The sequence below is a fragment of the Scyliorhinus canicula genome, chromosome 3 (genome assembly GCF_902713615.1).
Source record: "Scyliorhinus canicula chromosome 3, sScyCan1.1, whole genome shotgun sequence".
Taxonomy (NCBI): domain Eukaryota; kingdom Metazoa; phylum Chordata; class Chondrichthyes; order Carcharhiniformes; family Scyliorhinidae; genus Scyliorhinus; species Scyliorhinus canicula.
The window spans coordinates 47,518,189-47,536,527 of NC_052148.1; the positions used below are offsets into that span (position 1 = coordinate 47,518,189).

At 45.5% G+C, this 18,339-nt stretch overlaps 1 protein-coding gene across 4 annotated transcripts in view; it reads right to left on the reverse strand.

Moving 5' to 3' along the window:
* Positions 1 to 18,339, reverse strand: part of dym (dymeclin) — a 536,995-nt gene that overhangs the window by 418,284 nt on the left and 100,372 nt on the right. For all 4 annotated transcript variants that reach the window (XM_038790496.1, XM_038790499.1, XM_038790497.1 and 1 more), the window contains exons 6-7: positions 14,125 to 14,197; positions 3,860 to 3,985 (exon numbers count right to left, since the gene is read on the reverse strand). In XM_038790496.1, the coding sequence (XP_038646424.1) occupies positions 3,860 to 3,985; positions 14,125 to 14,197 (199 nt within the window). The remainder of the gene's footprint in view (positions 1 to 3,859; positions 3,986 to 14,124; positions 14,198 to 18,339) is intronic.

An 18,339-nucleotide genomic window follows, 5' to 3' on the forward strand; every position in this document is an offset into this window, starting at 1 on the left:
AACTAGTCAGTTGGTGACAGAATCATTTGATGAGCCAACTGACCCTCCTTTGTGTATTAAGAAACCACTTTTATCTAGGCCACAGAACAGAAGGAGGAGGGATATAGGTGAGGAGGGACCGAGTGGACTCTCTCGCCAGTCATTCTGCAAGCTTGAGCCCTGTGTCGTTCGACCAGCTACCGCTGCAAGCAGTGTCTATAAACCAACCCAGCAGCTGCTGACTTTGGAAGATCAAATAGGAATCATCCATCACCATCTGTAAATCACTGTGACATAGAATTCAGGGAGTCAATCGAGCCTAGTCTGAAACCATCAAGTTATCATTCTACAAAAGCTTTATACCATTGACTGATTTTGGTCTTCTAAGAACTACTTAACCTGGTGTGTGTGTGTGTGTGTGTGTACGTGCATGAGCTCTTGTATGAAAGAAAATCTACGCATTTTTATTATTTTTATTTAAATCAAATGTTAAGGACAATAAATACTGTTCTCTTTCCTTTTAAAAACGGACAAGAAAATCTGTCTATGGGTGGTTTACTGTCACAGCACGTAAATGGTTTAATACTCACCAAATTGGCAAGCATATCCTTTTAAAATACCCTGTTGCGGTCAAACAAGATGTGGAAAAGAGGGAAACTGTACTACCCTTAGCTGGATGGCTGGCTTGGGTTGCAGAGTGATGCCAACAGTGCGGGTTCAATTCTTGTATCGGCTGAGTTATCCATGAAGGCCTCACCTTCTCAACTTTGCCCAAGCCTGAGGTGTGGTGACCCTCAGGCTAAGTCACCACCAATCATCTCTCTCTCTCGCTCTCTTAGGGTGGCACAGTGGCACATGGTTAGCATTGCTGCCTCACAGCGATAAGGATCTGGGTTCGATCCCAGCTCCAGGTCATTGTCCGTGTGGAGTTTGTATATTCTCCCCGTCTCTACGTGGGTCTCATGCCCACAACCCAAAAATGTGCAGGGTAGGTGGATTGGCCATACCAAATTGCCCCTTAATTGGGATTTAAAAATTGGATGCACTAGAAGTTTTTTAAAAACCTTTCTGTCTCTCAACAAAGGGAGAGAAAATTATGGCCCTCGGAATCTATGGTGACTTTCACTACCCGTTCTCACCTGATCGTAACACTACATATAGGTTATCACAAATATTACATATAAATCATGACATAACCTGGTACTTAAGGGGCAGCATGGTAACACAGTGGTTAGCATTGTTGCTTCACTGCACCAGGTCCCAGGTTCGATTGCCGACTTGGGTCACTGTCTGTGCGAAGTCGGCACATTCTCCCTGTGTCTGCGTGGGTTCCCTCCAGGTACTCCAGTTTCTTCCCAAAAGTCACGGAAGACGTGATGTTAGGTAAATAGGACATTCTGAATTCTCCCTCAGTGTACCCAACAGACGCCGGAATGTGGCGACCCGGAGATTTTCACAGTAATCTTATTGCAGTGTTAATGTAACCTGCTTGTGACAATAATAAAGATTATTGTATATTCCTGATATTTAATAAAGTCTCAAATGATTTGCATGCTGTAATATTTGTGATAAACTATATGTAGTGTTACGATCAGGTGAGAACGGGTAGTGAAAGTCACCATAGATTCCGAGGGCCACAATTTTCTCTCCCTTTGTTGAGAGACAGAAAGATTTTTAAAAAACTATTCCTGACATTTAATAAAGTCACAAATAATTTGCACCTTTTTGTTTCAAAGCAGGTAAAATAACTACCTTGTCAGGAAAAATGTTAGGTTCCAGCCATAAATATTCTAAAATTGTATAATGTATAATATACTTTAGTGGTGGAAAAGGCCATCTGACTGTGAAACCACCTGCCAAATCCACAAATGAAGATTGATATGAAGGGTGCTCAACCAGCATTGTAGCAACCCCATGTAACATGGGAAAAGCTGAAAGAAAAATTAAATAAATAATATAGTATACTGGTAGAGTATACTGATATTGCAATCCATCTGGCCCATCAAGGATTGTATGGTAGTCATACCTACCAATACTGTCATGGGCAATGCATCTGCCACAGGTAGATTGGTGAATACACAGTCTAGAAGCTTTTCCCCTCTTTTTGGTTTCCTCACTTCCTGACACAGGCCCTGTCTGCAGACATTCCCTCAGAACATGGCCAGTTTAGTCACTCAGTGAGGGACATGGAAGACCCTGCCAAGAGTACATTCTGCACCCTCATCAACCTCAGTGCTTCCTCCAATTGTGTCCAAATGGAGGAGTATCATCTGGTGAGGGACAGCAGTATGTGGAGGCAGGAGGTTTCCTTGCCCCTGTGTGACTTGATGCCATGAGATTTCTTGGGATCCGGAAGGTTGAGGTCTCCCAGGACAGCTGAATGGGTTGCTAGGCCATTTCAGAGGGCACCCACAGGCCAATTACATTGCCGTGGGTCTGGACTCAAATGTCAGTCAAACTAGCTCGGACAGCAGATTTCCTTCCCAATCGGACATTCGTGAACCCGATGAACAACCAGTGATAGTTTCATGGACACCTTACTGAGATAAGCTTTCAATTCCAGATTTTTTTGATTAATTAGTTAAATGAAAATGTCATTATTTGCAGTGGTGGGATTTGAACCCACTTCCCCAGGGCCTTGGCCTAGCCTCTGGATTACTAGTCCAGTGCCATTAGCTCTAAACTGCCTCCTGAAGAAATACGGATCGCACTGGTATTCAATTTCTATGAGGAAACCGATAGCTAATAGGTGTCTAGCACCACCTATTGGCAAATATATTGTACAGAAAACCATATAATGGATTAGCATCTATGCTACAGAGAGGACCAATCAAAAAACTCACTTGGTTGCACCATAAAATTAAACAAAAGAGGTTGCAGAAGAAATTTTCTACAGAAAGTAACATTTACTTACAAAAATATCCAGAATTCTGTGATCAAAAACCAACAGTATGAGAAAGTGCAAAGCTGTGTTCGTGGAAGAATGACATTTAATCCAAAGTGCATAACATTTTCTTTAAAAAAAACTTGTGCATCCTCTTTCCTCATATCATAGAATTTACAGTGCAGAAGGAGGCCACTCGGCCCATCGAGTCTGCACCAGCTCTTGGAAAGAGCACTCTAGTCAAGCCCACACCTCCACCCTATCCCCATAACCCAGTAACCCCACCCAACACTAAGGGCAATTTTGGACTCTAAGGGCAATTTATCATGGCCAGTCCACCTAACCTGCACATCTTTGGACCATGGGAGGAAACTGGAGCACCCGGAGGAAACCCACGCACACACGGGGAGGATGTGCAGACTCCGCACAGACAATGACCCAAGCCGGGAATCGAACCTGGAACCCTGGAGCTATGAAGCAATTGTGCTATCCACAATGCTACCATGCTGCCCACGGTGCTGCCCCCTCATCTCCTTTAATATTTTTGTAGTTCAAATCTAATTTGTTCAGAAATACCAGAAGTAATTCAACTTCAATAATCACCTGTGGTAATGTATTCCACATCTTACACTTTTCATGAAAAAAATTATCTGGCCTTACTGTATGTTTTTAATACTATTTAGCAAGTTCAAGCCCTTGTTACCAAACCAACGAGCAGAGATAGTATTTGTATAACTATTCTTGTTTGCAATCCTGTTCATTTCTCTACCCCTTGCTCCTTTGACAATTTTACTCAAATAGATAAGCTCCATCCTATAGCATAGGTTTAACAGCCATTCAAGACAGTGATTAAGTTCTGCTGTACTCGGGATCACTATTCTCTGACCTTCTCCAACAGATTAATATTCACTTCAAGGTATGCATGCTGCCTTGCTGTACACATATGCAATGTTTCAGAAAATCAAATCACATGACATTTAAATGAAACTGACATACCATGGTCCTTGCATCAAATATTTGTATATTAAACTCTCTCGAATAATTTCCTTCTGGAATAGCTGGTACGACAGCAGAACTAAAAGCGTAGTCACAGATTCAAGAAGAATGCTATATGTAATATCTCTGCAAGATAAAATCAAAAGAGTTTAGAATCAATATGCTGGCAATTGTAATTATATTTCCCAAACATATGTCTTGCAGTAGCCCAGTGTAAGTAAATTTCATTTACATAAACTATCAAAAGGGCATTCAATATTTAACTGATAGCTCTTCAATTGTTCAACTGAATAAGGTAGCAAGTAGCAGCAGAATTATTCAGACCAGGAATCGCCAAACCCTGATCCACTCTGCGCAGAATTTGCTAGTATCAGCAAGAACTGTAGCAAGGGAGATTCACTTGGCTACAGCATGCACAAGAAAAATTAGCCGAGACGGCAATCCGATCACTTCAGTGACCTCTGCTAGAACTCATGTGGATGTCAGGTGAGGACAGGATAAAACTTAAATATATTAAATATATATATATATTTAACATAACAGTATTGTGCACGATGTATCCTTCCGGGCCCCACTTTGCCTTCATTTAGCTTAACAAACGTAGCCAATATTTTCACGTGAGCTATTATTGCCTTGAAAGGCAAAAACTCTTGTAACATTCAAAAAGTACTTGGATATGCACTTGAAATGCCATACCCTACAGGGCTGTGGACCAAGAAGTAGATGTGGACCAAGAAGTAGGATTAGACTAAATGACTACTTGTCGGTTTGCAGAGACGTCATGGGTCAAATGGCCTCCTTCAATGCCATAAATTTCTATGATTCATCTCATCTCTCTCAAAGATTTCAGAATTACCATGCCAATATTCTTCACCTTAAAGTGTGATGTAAATTATTTATTAAATACTTCTGTCACTCCAGGATGCTTTCTTTGTGCTGGATAGCCATATGTGCAGCAAGTGTCATCAGTTGCAGCAGCTTGAGCCCCACGTTGGATATCACTGACATCACTGCGATACACCCATGATGTTGAGACTTATGTGGATAGCACATTTTTGGATGCGGTCACCCTGCAGCTTAAGTGTTGGCAGCGAGAGGGAGAGTGGGTGACCGGCAGGCATTTACAAAGGAACTGGCAGGTAGTGGAATCACCAGAGGGAATCTCATTCTCCATCCAGCATTATTCAGTACTGAATACTGGGGAGGATGATGGTTCATCTGGAGCATGCAGAGTGAAACAGGTCCATGACACCACTGTTGATTCAGCTGTACAGGAACGTACAAAGAAGACAGAGAGCAAGAGTGATTGGAGATTTCACATTTAGGGGACCAGAAATGTATTTCTGTGGCTGCAGAAATTAATCCAGGATGGTATATTTCCTCCTTGGTGTCAGAGTCAAAGATGCAACTGAACAGTTACCCTGAGAGAGGAGGGTGAGCACTAGCACGCATGATCCACATCGTTACAAATGTCATAGGAAGAAAAAAGGATGTCCTGCAGTCTAAATTTAGGGAGCCAAGTAGGAAATTCGCAAGGAGGATTTCAAAATTAGTCATCTCTGGATTACTCCTGGTATGAAGCACACGTGAGGATAGAAATAGGAAGATAAAGCAGATGAATGTGGGGCTGTAAAGATGGTACAGGAGAGAGGACTTGAGCTTCCTGGAATTTTGGGACCAATTCTGGGGGTAATGGAACCTGTACAGGCCAGATAGGTTGTCCTTGTGGGGCAATTTGCCAGTGTTATTGGGGAGAGTTTATACTAACCAGGTGGCAATGCTAGAAAGGAATATCAAGGTGCATTGGATATTGGAAAAAACAAACTACTAGAGCAGAAAAAAGTATGGGCTGGGGTGTGTTTGGGGGGGGGGGTGTTTAGCCGTTCCGAACTTTATAAATTATTACATAGCAATGGTCAGGAAGTGGTAGTGGGGAAGGGGTCGGTATGGGAGCGGATGAAGGTGGCCTCATGTAGGAACATGAGTTATGGGGCACTGTTAACAGCGCCTCTGCCTTTCTCGCCGGCCAGCAGGTACTCCTCAAGCCCAGTAGTAGTGGTTGCCCTGAGGATGTGGGGGACAGTGGAGGCAGCACATGGGGCTGGAGGGAGCTCGGTGTGGGCACCGATCTGTGGTAATCACCAGCTTTTTCAGGGGGGGGGTCTGTGGTAATCATCCGGCTTTTTCCGGGGGGGATTGGATGGGGGGGCTCCAGGGGTGGCAGCGGTTGGGGATCGAGCGGTTTGGGGATTTGTTTATCGACAGCAGCTTTCCGTGTTTGGATGAGTTGGAGGAGTTTGAGCTGACTGGTGGGAATGGGTTCCACTACCTGATGGTGAGGAACTTTGTGATGAGGCAGGTACCAACTTTCCCACACCTACCACCCCAGGAGCTACAAGATAAGGAAGTGCCGAAAACTGGAGTGGGGGAGCGGAAGGTATCGGAGATTTATAAGGAGCTGATGGAATGGGGAGGTGAAGCGAAAGTGGGAGGAAGAGCTAGTGGCTGGTTTGTGGGAGGATGCCCTGAGGCGAGTCAATGCATCCTCGTCATGTGCCAGGCTTAGCCTGATACAATTTAAAGTGATACACAGGGCACATATGACTATGGGCGATGAGCAAGCTTTTTGAAGGCGGGAAGAATAGGTGTGGGTGGTGTGCGGATCGTGTCCATATGTTGTGTGCTTGTCCGAAGCTTAGGGGATTCTGGCACGGGTTTGCTGACGTCATGTTGGAGGAATTGAAGGTAAGGGTGGTTCCGAGTCCAGAGGTGGTGATGTTTGGTGGGTCAGAGGACCGGAGTCCAGGGTGCGAGAGACGCCGACGTCTTGGCCTTTCCCTCCGTGGTAGCCTGGAGATCGATTTTATTGACATGGAGGGACTCGGAGCCCCCGAAGTCGGGGGTGTGGGCGAGTGACATGGCTGGGTATCTGGCTGGAGAAGATCAAGTTCGCCCTGAGGGGATTGATGTTAGACTTTGCCAGGAGGTGGCAGCCGTTTATTGACTTCTTTGGGAAAAATTAAGCTCTCAGCAACGGGGGTGGGGTTTAGAAAAGAGGAGGCATTGGTGAATTGAGATTGAGGAATCATTAATGTAAGCCATGTTGGCTGGGTTTTGCTGTTGGTTTGGTGTGTGTTGTAGATTGTGTTATCTTGTTGTTAAAATTATAATATAAATGCTTCAAAAAAATATTTTTAAAAAGAAAATAGTACAGTGTGGGCACATTCACTGTAAAAGGGAAATGAACCAAGTCCAATTCAGGGTTACTGTGCATGCATGTGAATGCGCAGACTGTTGGAAATAAGGTTAGTGAGTTGCAGCATGATAGCCACATGGAAATAGGATGTTGTGGCATTAACAGCTATTTGGCTCAAAGGGCAGAACTGGGTGTTAAATATTCTAGGATACAATTTGTTCAGGAAAGTTAGGTTAAAAAAAGAAATGGGGGGGGGGGGGGAAGACAGCATTAAAGAGAACATTGCAATACTGGAAAGTTTTAATGTGGAGATGCTGGCGTTGGACTGGGGTGAGCACAGTAAGAAAGTCTTACAACACCAGGTCAAAGTCCAACAGGTTTGTTTCAAATCACTAGCTTTCGGAGCACTGCTCTTTCCTCAGGAGAATGAAGAGGTATGTTCCAGAAACATATATATATAGACAAAGTCAATGATGCACAACAATGCTTTGAATGTGAGCATTTGCAGGTAATTAAGTCTTTACAGATCCAGAGATAGGGGTAACCCCAGGTTAAAGAGGTGTGAATTGTCTCAAGACAGGACAGTTGGTAGGATTTCGCAATCCCAGTCCAGATGGTGGGGGGGGTGAATGTAATGCGACATGAATCCAAGGTCCCGGTTGAGGCCGCACTCGTGTGTGGAACTTGGCTATAAGTTTCTGTTCGGCGATTCTGCACGTTCACGCGTCCTGAAGATCGTCTTGGAGAACGCTTACCTGGAGATCAGAGGCTGAATGCCCTTGACTGCTGAAGTGTTCCCCGACTGGAAGGGAACATTCCTGCCTGGCAACTGTCGCGCGATGTCCGTTCATTCGTTGTCGCAGCGCCTGCATGGTCTCACCAATGAACCACGCTCTGGGACATCCTTCCCTGCAGCTTATGAGGTAGATAACGTTGGCCGAGTCGCACGAGTATGTATCGCGTATCTGGTGGGTAGTGTTCTCACGTGGAATGTTGGTATCCATGTCAATGATGTGGCACATCTTGCAGAGATTGCCTTGGCAGGGTTGTGTGGTGTCTGGTCGCTGTTCTGAAGGCTGAATAGTTGCTGCAAACAATGGTTTGTTTGGGATTGCGCGGTTGTTTGAAGGCAAGTAGTGGGGGTGTGGGGATGATCTTGGCAAGATGGTCATCTTCATCGATGACATGTTGAAGGCTGCGAAGAAGATGTCGTAGTTTCTCCGCTCCGGGGAAGTACTGGACGACAAAGGGTACTCTGTCGCTTGTGTCCCGTGTTTGTCTTCTGAGGAGGTTGGTGCGGTTTTTTGCTGTGACGCGTTGGAACTGTCGATCGAGTCGAGCGCCATATCCCGTTCGTACGAGGGCATCTTTCAGCGTCTGTAGATGGCTGTTCCGCTCCTCCTCGTCTGAGCAGATCCTGTGTATACAGAGGACTTGTCCATAGGGGATGGCTACTTTAATGTGTTTAGGGTGGAAGCTGGAGAAGTGGAGCATCGTGAGGTTGACAAGGGGGAGCCAGTCGATGTTGTATATTTGGACTTTCAGAAGGCGGTTGACAAAGTCCCGCATAAGAGATTATTGTGCAAAATTTAAGTGCATGGGATTGGGGGAAATGTATTGAGGTGGATAGAAAACTGGTTGGCAGAGAGAAAACAAAAAGTAGGGATTAATGGGTCCTTTTCCAAATGGCAGGCAGGAACCAGTGGGGTACCACAAGGATCGGTGCTGGGACCCCAGCTATTCACAATATATATTAATGATTTGGATGAGGGAACAAAATGTAACATCTCAAAGTTTGCAGATGATACCAAATTAGGGGGAGGGTGAATTGTGACGAGGATGCAGGGATCCTACAACATGATGTGGACAGGATGGGCGAGTGGGCAAGTCGATGGCAGGTGAGGTTATTCAGTTTGGAAGCAAAAACAGGAAGGCAGATCTACCTGAATGGTTGTAAATTGGGAGAGGGGAGTGTGCAGCGGGTTCTGGGTGTCCTTGTACAACAGTCGCTGAAGGTACGCATGCAGGTGCAGCAGACGGTAAAGAAGGCTAATGGTATGTTGGTCTTCATTGCAAGAGGTTTTGAGTATAGAAGCAGGGATGTGTTGCTGCAATTATACAATGCCTTGGTGAGGCCACACCTGGAGTATTGTGTGCAGTTTTGATCTCCTTCTCTGAGGAACGATGTTCTTGCTCTCGAGGGAGTGCAGCGAAGGTTTACCAGACTGATTCCAGGGATGGCAGGACTGACATATGAGGAGAGATTGACTAGGTTGCAATTGTCATCGCTGGAGTTCAGAAGAATGAGGGGGGAATCTCAGAGACTTATAAAATTTTAAAGGGACTAGACAGGGTAAATGCAGGTAAGATGTTACCAATGATGGGTATATCGACTTCCGGTGGCGGCTATGAAGGAGTAAGTTGCACATTTGGTGGCTCCCGCTCTGGTCGGACATTTGGATCTTTTCCCCCGATTTTCTACTGGACTTGAACTGTAAAACTGAAGACGGAGGCAATTGTGCACTGAATTCCCACATCGGTGCATGGCGAGAAGCATTAGAAGTGCTCATAAAAGCAGAAACAGAAAGATAGAGAAGGCTTGGGCTGAAGCTGCAGCGGGAGACAGCATGGCGGAGGACCGGACCTCTGCTTTGTCAACCCAGCGGTCAATGGAGCAGCTGATGCAAGTTATTCAGGAAGGCTTTGCTAAGCAGAAACGGGACTGCTCGGACCCGATAAAAGAGTCGATTGAGCGGCTGGAGCTTAGATTGGACGCGATTGAGAAGGTGGAGAAGGAGCTGGCTGAGCAGGAGGAACATCAAACTGCGGTGGAGTTGGAGGTGGGGATGCTGAGAGACCAGCAGAACAAGCTCCTGGAGAAAGTGGAGGACCTAGAAAATAGGTCCCACGGGCAGAACTTGAGAATCGTTGGGCTCCCGGAGGGGTCCGAAGGAGCGGACACTGGGGCATACAAGTATGTTTGAGAAGCTGCTGGGGGATGGGGCATTCTACCGACCCTTGGAGGTGGACAGGGCTCACAGAGCACTCGCGAGAAAACCGGGAACAAGAAACCCCCCCCCCCCCCCACCCCCCGAGGGCAATGGTGGTGAGATTCCACAGGTACTTGGATAAGGAGCGCATTCTACAATGGGCCAAGCGGACACGGAGCTGTAATTAGGACAATAGTATCCTGCGGGTGTACTAAGACCCGAGTATGGAGGTGGCCAGGAGAAGAGCAGGCTTCAACCAGATTAGGTCGATCCTTTTTGAGAAAAAGGTGAAGTTCGGACTGTTATATCCAGCACGTCTCTGGGTCACGTACGAGGAACAGCACTTTTATTTAAAGTCGCCTGAGGACGCGCTGGACTTCGTGAAAAGGAAAGGACTGGTGGTGGACTGAGAACTTTTGAACTTTGCTGCAACGTTCATGGTTCTTTTTTTGTTTCGCTGTTCTTTTTTTTTTAAAGTTTCTTGTTTTATGGAAGCTGTTTGTAATGCATTCTATATTGATTTGGGATCAGTGGCAGAGCAGAGTGAGTTAAGGTTTTCATTTGCACTGTTGGGGGATGGAGATGTGCTAGTTTAGATTTCGGTGTTTTTCTCTCGGGCAATTGTGTGGGGATTGTTTGATGTTGGAGTATGTTTGTATGGGGGTGGGGTGGGGGGGAGGAGGAGCTTTGGGGGGAACAATAGGTGGGAGACTATCAGGCGCCAGTGATGGGGGCCACCAGCTAGCTGGAAAGACTAGCTCACGGACGCGCATTGGGGGGGTGTGCATATGTTCGGTTTATCAAAGGGGCTGGGTTACAGTGTTGTTACTGGGGTGGGAGGGGGGGTAAATGTTCTGCTGACGAGGGAGGGACTTGGGCCAAGGGACAGAGAGGAGGCTGGGGGCATAGGCTGCCATGGGGCGGACCGGTGGAAGCGAGGAGCATGGGCTGGAGGCAGGCCCAAAAAAGGGGATGGCTGATCGGCAAAGGGAGGGGCAATGAGCCCCCCAACTAGGCTGATTACCTGGAATGTTCGAGGGTTCAGAGGCCAGCTGTGCAACTAAGTAGATCCGGGGAGGGGGGAAAAGAGGCCAGCCCGCCGATAGGTGGGCCGCGATTGCAGGCCAGACTCCATCGGAACCCCCCCCCGCACCCTCTGTGAAGGAGTGCTTTTCCCCGCCCCACAGGCGGCAACCCCGACCCTTCGCACAGAGTTCCCGCCGTCAGCAACCAGGGGTGAGCGGTGCCGGTGGGACTCTGCCATATCCGCGCGGCCGCTCAGCCCATCCGGGCCGAGAATCGGCACCAATTCCAGCGGCCCGCGGCCGGCGCTGCGTCAAACGCGCCAGCACAAATGGCGCCAGTTCTCTGCACCTCGGAGAATTGCTCGCCGGCATCGGAGCATCGTGGTGCATTTGCGGTGATTCTCTGGCCCACCGCGGGACTCGGAGAATCACGCCCCTCATGTCCACGGTGTTAAAAACAAGGGTGGCGCTGAGTCCAGAGGTGGCGATTTTCAGGGTGTCGAAAGACCCGGGAATCCAGGAGGAGAGAGAGACACAGGCATTCTGGCCGTTGCTTCCCTGGTAGCCCGGAGACAGATATTATTAGCTTGGAGGGGCTCAAAGCCCCCAAAGTCGGAGACCTGGCTCTCGGACATGGCTAGTTTTCTCTGTTTGGAGAAAATCAAGTTTACCTTGAGAGGGTCACTGTTAGGGTTCGCCCGGAGGTGGCAACCGTTCGTCTACTTCTTCGCGGAAAATTAATCGTCAGCAGAAGGGGAGGGGGTTAGTTTAGCTTAAAGTAGGGGGTTAATAAAGGTGGGACCTGTAAGGGAGGGAGGCGGCTTTTGCACTATGTTTATAGTTTCATGTTTATTGTGTTGTTATAAGACCAAAAAATGCCTCAATAAAACGTTTATTGAAAAAAAAATGATGGGTGTCCCCAGAACCAGGGTCACAGTCTGAGGATTCAGGGTAAACCATTTCGGACAGATATAAGGAGACATTTCTTCACCCAAAGTGTGGTGAGTCTGTGGTATTCATTACCACAGGAAGTAGTTGATGTTAAAACATTGACCTGACACGTTAACTCTGTTTCTTCCCACAGATGCTGCCCTGCGTGCTCAGTTTCTCCAACAAGTTTTTTTTTTCCTAGCATTTCAGTTAATTTAAAGCATATATTTGAGGTACAGTACAAAGAAATTTATTCTGAAACTACTCTTATTTCTTGTAATTAATCTGGAAACAGTCGTTGCTGACAGTTGGAAGAAAATGATTTGAGCTTGTAAATGTAGATTGAGAAAAGATTTGCTGATGTCTGTACTGTCTTTTATTGTCCTCTGCCCTCCCGAAAAATGTGTATACTCACACTACACACCTCATAGACACAAAACAGAACTTTGCAACTTGCCAAAATATTATTGACAGCTTTGAGCTGGAGGCAACTCACAGTGATCTTTCTTCCTGAGAAGAGAAATTCCAGGCCTTTACACAACTTTTTAAAAATCTTTTTTTTTTTTTCAGTCCATCACTTTCTCAGTCCTGACCTAATAAGAACGCAATCTACTGAGTCAATCGCACACAAACTATCCTGTGTGACACTGCCAATCGACAAACTTCCATTGGCGACTATATGGTGAGAAGTTGCACACGTGGTGCTCCTGTCAAGGTACTTAGTTTATGGTACTTTTCACCCAGATTATGGATGATGTTTCAGGCAATTTGAGAACTTTGAAAGGATAAGGTCCCCAAATAAAAATAATGCCCAGAAAATCTAACACAAGGCAGCAGTGGGGCAAAGAATTGTCGTCGGATTCAGAAGCCATGCAAGCCATCTTTGGCAGGAGACCCTGCTGCGACTTTATCCTCTCCATGGACGGCCGAGATGGAAGCAAACTTCTGTGTGGAGGAGTTCAAAATGCAACGGCAGAAGGTCTCTGAGGACCTTGATAAAGCAATTGAATGGGGATTCATGCAGGCTTGGGGAAGATGGATCGGAAGGTAAAAGAGTACGGTGCAGTGATACACAAGGTGGAGGTGGCACTCTTGGACCAGAGTGATCAGATTGTTTCCCTGAAGGGCATAAAGCATTGAAGGCCAAGGTGGACGATCTGGAAAACCTCTCCAGACGGCGAAATTTAAAGAATCGTTGGGCTGCCGGAGGGTCTGGAGGGCCCAAATCCCACAGACTGTGTCCAAGATGTTTGGGAAGATGGTGGGGGAGGGGAGATTACCATCCCCTCCCGAGTTGGATGGGGCCGATCGGTTGCTACGACAGAAGCCCTGGTCTGGGGAACCACCAAGGATGATCATCATCAGATTCTACAGGTATCAAGACAAGGAACGGGTCCTGATGAAGGGCAAGAACCATTGAGACTTTAGATGGGAGGGCCACACTGTCAGGATATATCAAGACATGGAAGAAGATCTGGCTAGAAGACGTGCGGAATTCAACAAGGCCAAGGCCACCTTGTACAAAAGAAACGTGCGATTTGGTGTGGTATATCTGGCTTGTAGACCCGAGGATATTTATGTATCCGAGGGAGAAGGAGTTTTCCTTATTTTCCCGGGTCCATTGGGTCTACTCCCTGATTGACTTCTTTATGGTGGGTAGGTCTCTTTTTCCTGGGGTGAAGGGGGCAGGGTACTCGGTGAATGCTATCTCGGAATATGCACCACATTTCGTGGACCTGATGTTGGAACTGGACCCATCTCAACGACTCCCATGGAGATTGGACACGGTGTTTCTGGAGGTTAAGGGATTCTCTGCACATATATCGTCCACCATTGTGGAGCACATAGAGTTGAATAGGAGCGAGGCGTTCTAAGTTTAGTATTCCAAAACAACTTCCATAACAAACAGATACAGGAGATTTTAATTACATTACACTAGGTTGGACTTGAACCCAAATCCTGGGGACAAAAGCACTAACTAACCCAATGTTCCACCACATTCACCTCTCTAAATTGAGAAAAGGAGGCAGATTAAATCGTACTGAAATTGAAGCTATTACATATTAAATACATGTCAGGAAAACTATACAACGCAAGCTAAATGGTATATTAAACAAAACTTACAACAAAGGCAATTCAATAATGAGATGTACTAGATTACATATCAATTCCTCCAGAAGATCTTCTGCCTCAGCACCTGAAACAGATTTAATAAGTATATAAATATCAAAATGACAGTAAAATTCTCCTTATATTTATTGCTGTAATCATTCTTTGATACACAAATATTCAATCACCTAACTCAGATCCACACACACACACCCACACTCAGAATTGTTTATAACTTACATTGGTCGGTACAAAACCAAGACAATGCAGGTTAGGGATATCTCAAGTCTGATCCCCAGTCAGCAAAAGTTGGCTGAAAAGAAAGCATGCAGGTTTCTGTTTTACTCTCAATGTTCCTCTAAGAGAAACAGTTTGGAGGTGAGACCCACCTGCATTTTTTACAAACATGATGCGAGGCTTATTCGGAGATGCTGTTCATACAAACAAAGATGGGGAACTGAAGCCCACTCAAACACTCTGCTGATGTCACTACAAATCACGTGACATTCCAACAGCATGGGTGATTCGTTAATACACAGGTTCCTTGCTCCAATCACAATCTGCGATCGCTGCTAAAAAGTGCCTGTGTCCAACAGTCAAAATCAATAAGGTTGGACTCCTCATAGTCCGATACTTTACCAACATTCACTATCTAGGCTTAAGTATTAGTTATCACTTAGGGAAGCTATCAAAGGGGTCTCAAACCAGTAGTCACAATCCCATCATGTGTCACCACTTTCAGGAGAGATCACAAGAAATATGTGTATTTTGCTTTTGAATTACATTCGTAATGTGTATCTGGATATTTGAAGAAAGTTGTCCCGGTAGAGAGCAGGAAAGGAAATTTTACTGTATAGGACACAAGATTCCAAGCTGAGGTCCTCAGATCCTAGGATATTAGATGAAGATTCCCAGAGTCTTAACTGTTGCCATCGGAATTGACAATTTTTCTTATCCATTGCTGTACACAAATAAAATAATTTGATTTGTTTGCTGCTCTTTGGATATTTGATGATGTTTTCCAGGATTTTATATAAATCCCTAGCAACCCACTAATTTGAATATAAAAAACAGCTTTGGAAATCTTTAAATAAGCAAAATGAATAGGAATACATGTCATTTGCATTTTAAGTGACAAACACTAGAACAGTGAAAAACAATATTTTCCTGCATAATTCTAAACCTGATATTTTGTGATTGAATCAATGTAGACAGGTACTACATCATTTACTGTAATACGGTTACTTTCACTATCGTTCTTTCTCCTCACACAATCTCGAGCAATCTTTCAGCAGCGTCTCCTTGCATCTTTTTAGCAAATATCTTCTAAACACGTTATGTAGGGACGTCTCTACAGTCACGAGTACAAAAATTTGGCTTTCGCGCATCTGGGGTGGAGGAAACTGCTAGTAACACTTATGTCTACGCCCCTGGGTTTTCCAATAAGGCAAGAATAAGATCAGATTCAGCTTTGGGCCACCTGCGATTACTTACTCTAAAGGGTCACTGGGATAAGATACCTGCACAGATTCTTAAAGTCACTGTTCATATATTCAGTAAATGACAAATCTGGAGCCAGTCTTTTCCTTAACACAGGTTTATTCACAAGAGCACAGACACAGCCTCCCCTTTTCCATGCCTTACACCGGTGTAAACCAGTTCTTATATACTGAAGAATAATTTCTTAATCTTTCCCCAATTAGTTTTGGGTGTGAAGGAGGCCACACAATGGTATGTTGCCTCCCTGGTGCCAGAATCCAGGATTTTTCTGGACGGGCAGGGGCCATTCTGAAGGGGTAGGGTGAACAGCCAGAGGTCCTGGTACATAATCGTACTAACGAGTTGTTTTTGCACTAGAGTGCTGACTTCGGGCTGCGTTAGAGTGCTAAAGTGGAAGTTTGGTGACTGAGGGAAATTAAAGGTTAATTAAGGGTTAATTTCTATCTAAAGTCTAGTCTTTCTATTCAGTAAATTAGCTTAAAATTTGCTGTTTGGGTTGGACCTTTTATAGGGTCTCTCTACTCTACTTTATGTTTTTGTGTATGTGTTTTGTTTATTATTTTTTTTGTTTTTTTTGTGTTTTTCGTGAATCAGTGACCTGCACCTTTATCTAGACGTGCAGGATTAGGCCAGCATCGGCCACTGGCACTGGCATGAAGCTGGGTGTGAAAACCAAACAAAAAAACATAAAGTAACTGATGGAGAAAACAAAAGAGGGGAGTGCCCCAAAACGACGAGTAGAGCACAGCCCAAAAGAACGAGAAAGGAAACAAAAACTTATTAAAAACCCGTCAAATTAAAGCGTAAAAATCGGGGTCGATAAGGCAATCCAACCCCTGTGGTGCCCACCGAGCACGGAAGGCCTCGAGTGTGCCCGTAGACACCGCATGCTCCCTCTCCAGGGACACCTGGTCGCGAACGAGGCCGCGGAAGATGGGCAAGCAGTCATGCTGGACGACCCCCTCGGTCGCCCGCTGCCTGGACCTATAAATGGCAAGTTTGGCTAGGCCCAGGAGCAAGTTGACGAGGAGGTCCTCCGCCTTGCCCGCCCCCCTCCGCACTTGATGTGTTTGGGTTGGAAGAAGGTGGGTTTTAAAAAAGAGTTCACTCATGCTCTGCTTGCAGCTGCAACTCGTTAATTAGATAACTGGATTAAGCTAGTTTTCAGAGGCTAAAGTCAGACGGTATAAAAGTGAGCCATCTTACAGTGCTGACTTGGTTGCACTGGAGTGCTGACCTCAGGCTGCATTAGAGTGCTAAAGTGGGAGTTTGGTGGGTGAGAGAGTTCGGTGAGGAGGAAGCAAGGTGCTCGTTCCATTTTCTACATCCTCTCAAAGAGCATGAGGGGAGCTGGGAGTTTACAAAGAGTGCAGCTGACTGGGATCAGAGTCGTTGGGTGGTTTCAGCTGGTGAGTACACAGAGTGACTGACTTCGGGTGAAAAACACTGAAAAGTGACATCACAGGAAATGAAACATAATTAATTACTTACTTAATAATGAGAGGGACATCTAAACCAGAGGAAGGAGATTACTGTATTTAGCATTTTACATTTATTGTATAAATCTAGTATTAGGAAACATATAGTTAACTGAAACTTACCTTCATTTAGTAAGTATATATATTTTAATTTATTTATTAATTAGTTCTAGAAATGGCAGTTAGAGGGGTAAAATGCTTCACTTGTGAGATGTGGGAGGTCCGTGAAGCCTCCAGCATTCCGAACAACTACATCTGCAGGATGTGCACACGATGTTAGCTCCTCAGAACCTCAATTGGATGCACTTAGGAGCATGCAGGTGGCAGAAAGTGTCATATTCAGGAGTTTTAGAGACGTGGTTACACCCAAGATGCAAGATGATAGATGGGTGACAACTACAAAGAGCAGGCAATCAGTGCAGGAATCTTCTGTGACTGTCCCCCTCTCTAACAAGTATACCATTTTGGATACTGGCCTATCAGGGGAAAACAGCAGCAGCAGCCAGAGCAGTGGCACCACGGTTGGCTCTGTTGTTAAGCAGGGAGGGGCAAAGGACAGAAGAGCAATAGTTAATGGGGATCTCTATAGTCAGCAGCACAGATAGGCGCTCCTGTGGACGTGAAGGAGCCACACAATCGTATGTTGCCTCCCTAGCGCCAGAGTCCAGAATTTTTCTGAACCGGCAGGTGAACAGCTAGAGGTCATGGTACATAATCGTACTAACGACATTAGCAGGAAAAGTGACAAGATCTACCGAGAGATCTACCAGTTTCTTCCCACAAGTCCCAACGGACGTGCAGTTAGGTAATTTGGACATTCTGAACGCTCCCTGTGTACCCGAACTGTCGCCGGAATGTGGCTACTAGGGGCTTTTCACAGTAACTTCATTGCAGTGTTCATGTAAGCCTACTTGTGACAATAAAGATTATTATTATAGTAGGAGTTCAGGCAGTTAGGTAAAAAGTTAAAAAACAGAAATTCGAGGGTTGTAATCTCAGGATGATGCCCTGTCCAACGTGACATTGAAGCTAGAAATAGGAAGATAGTAGGATTTTGGAATTGTAGTTGCGTAAGTTAACCCAAGGTTTAAGACATGGCAGGAGATCTCAGACCCGTGTCATGCTCCTCGTGTGCTATATGGGAGCTCCACTGTCCCTGGCTCCTTTACATCAAAGATGTGTGTCCAATTGCAGCGCCTGTTAGACCGCTTGACAGCTCTGGAGCTGCGGATGGACTCACTTTGGAGCATCC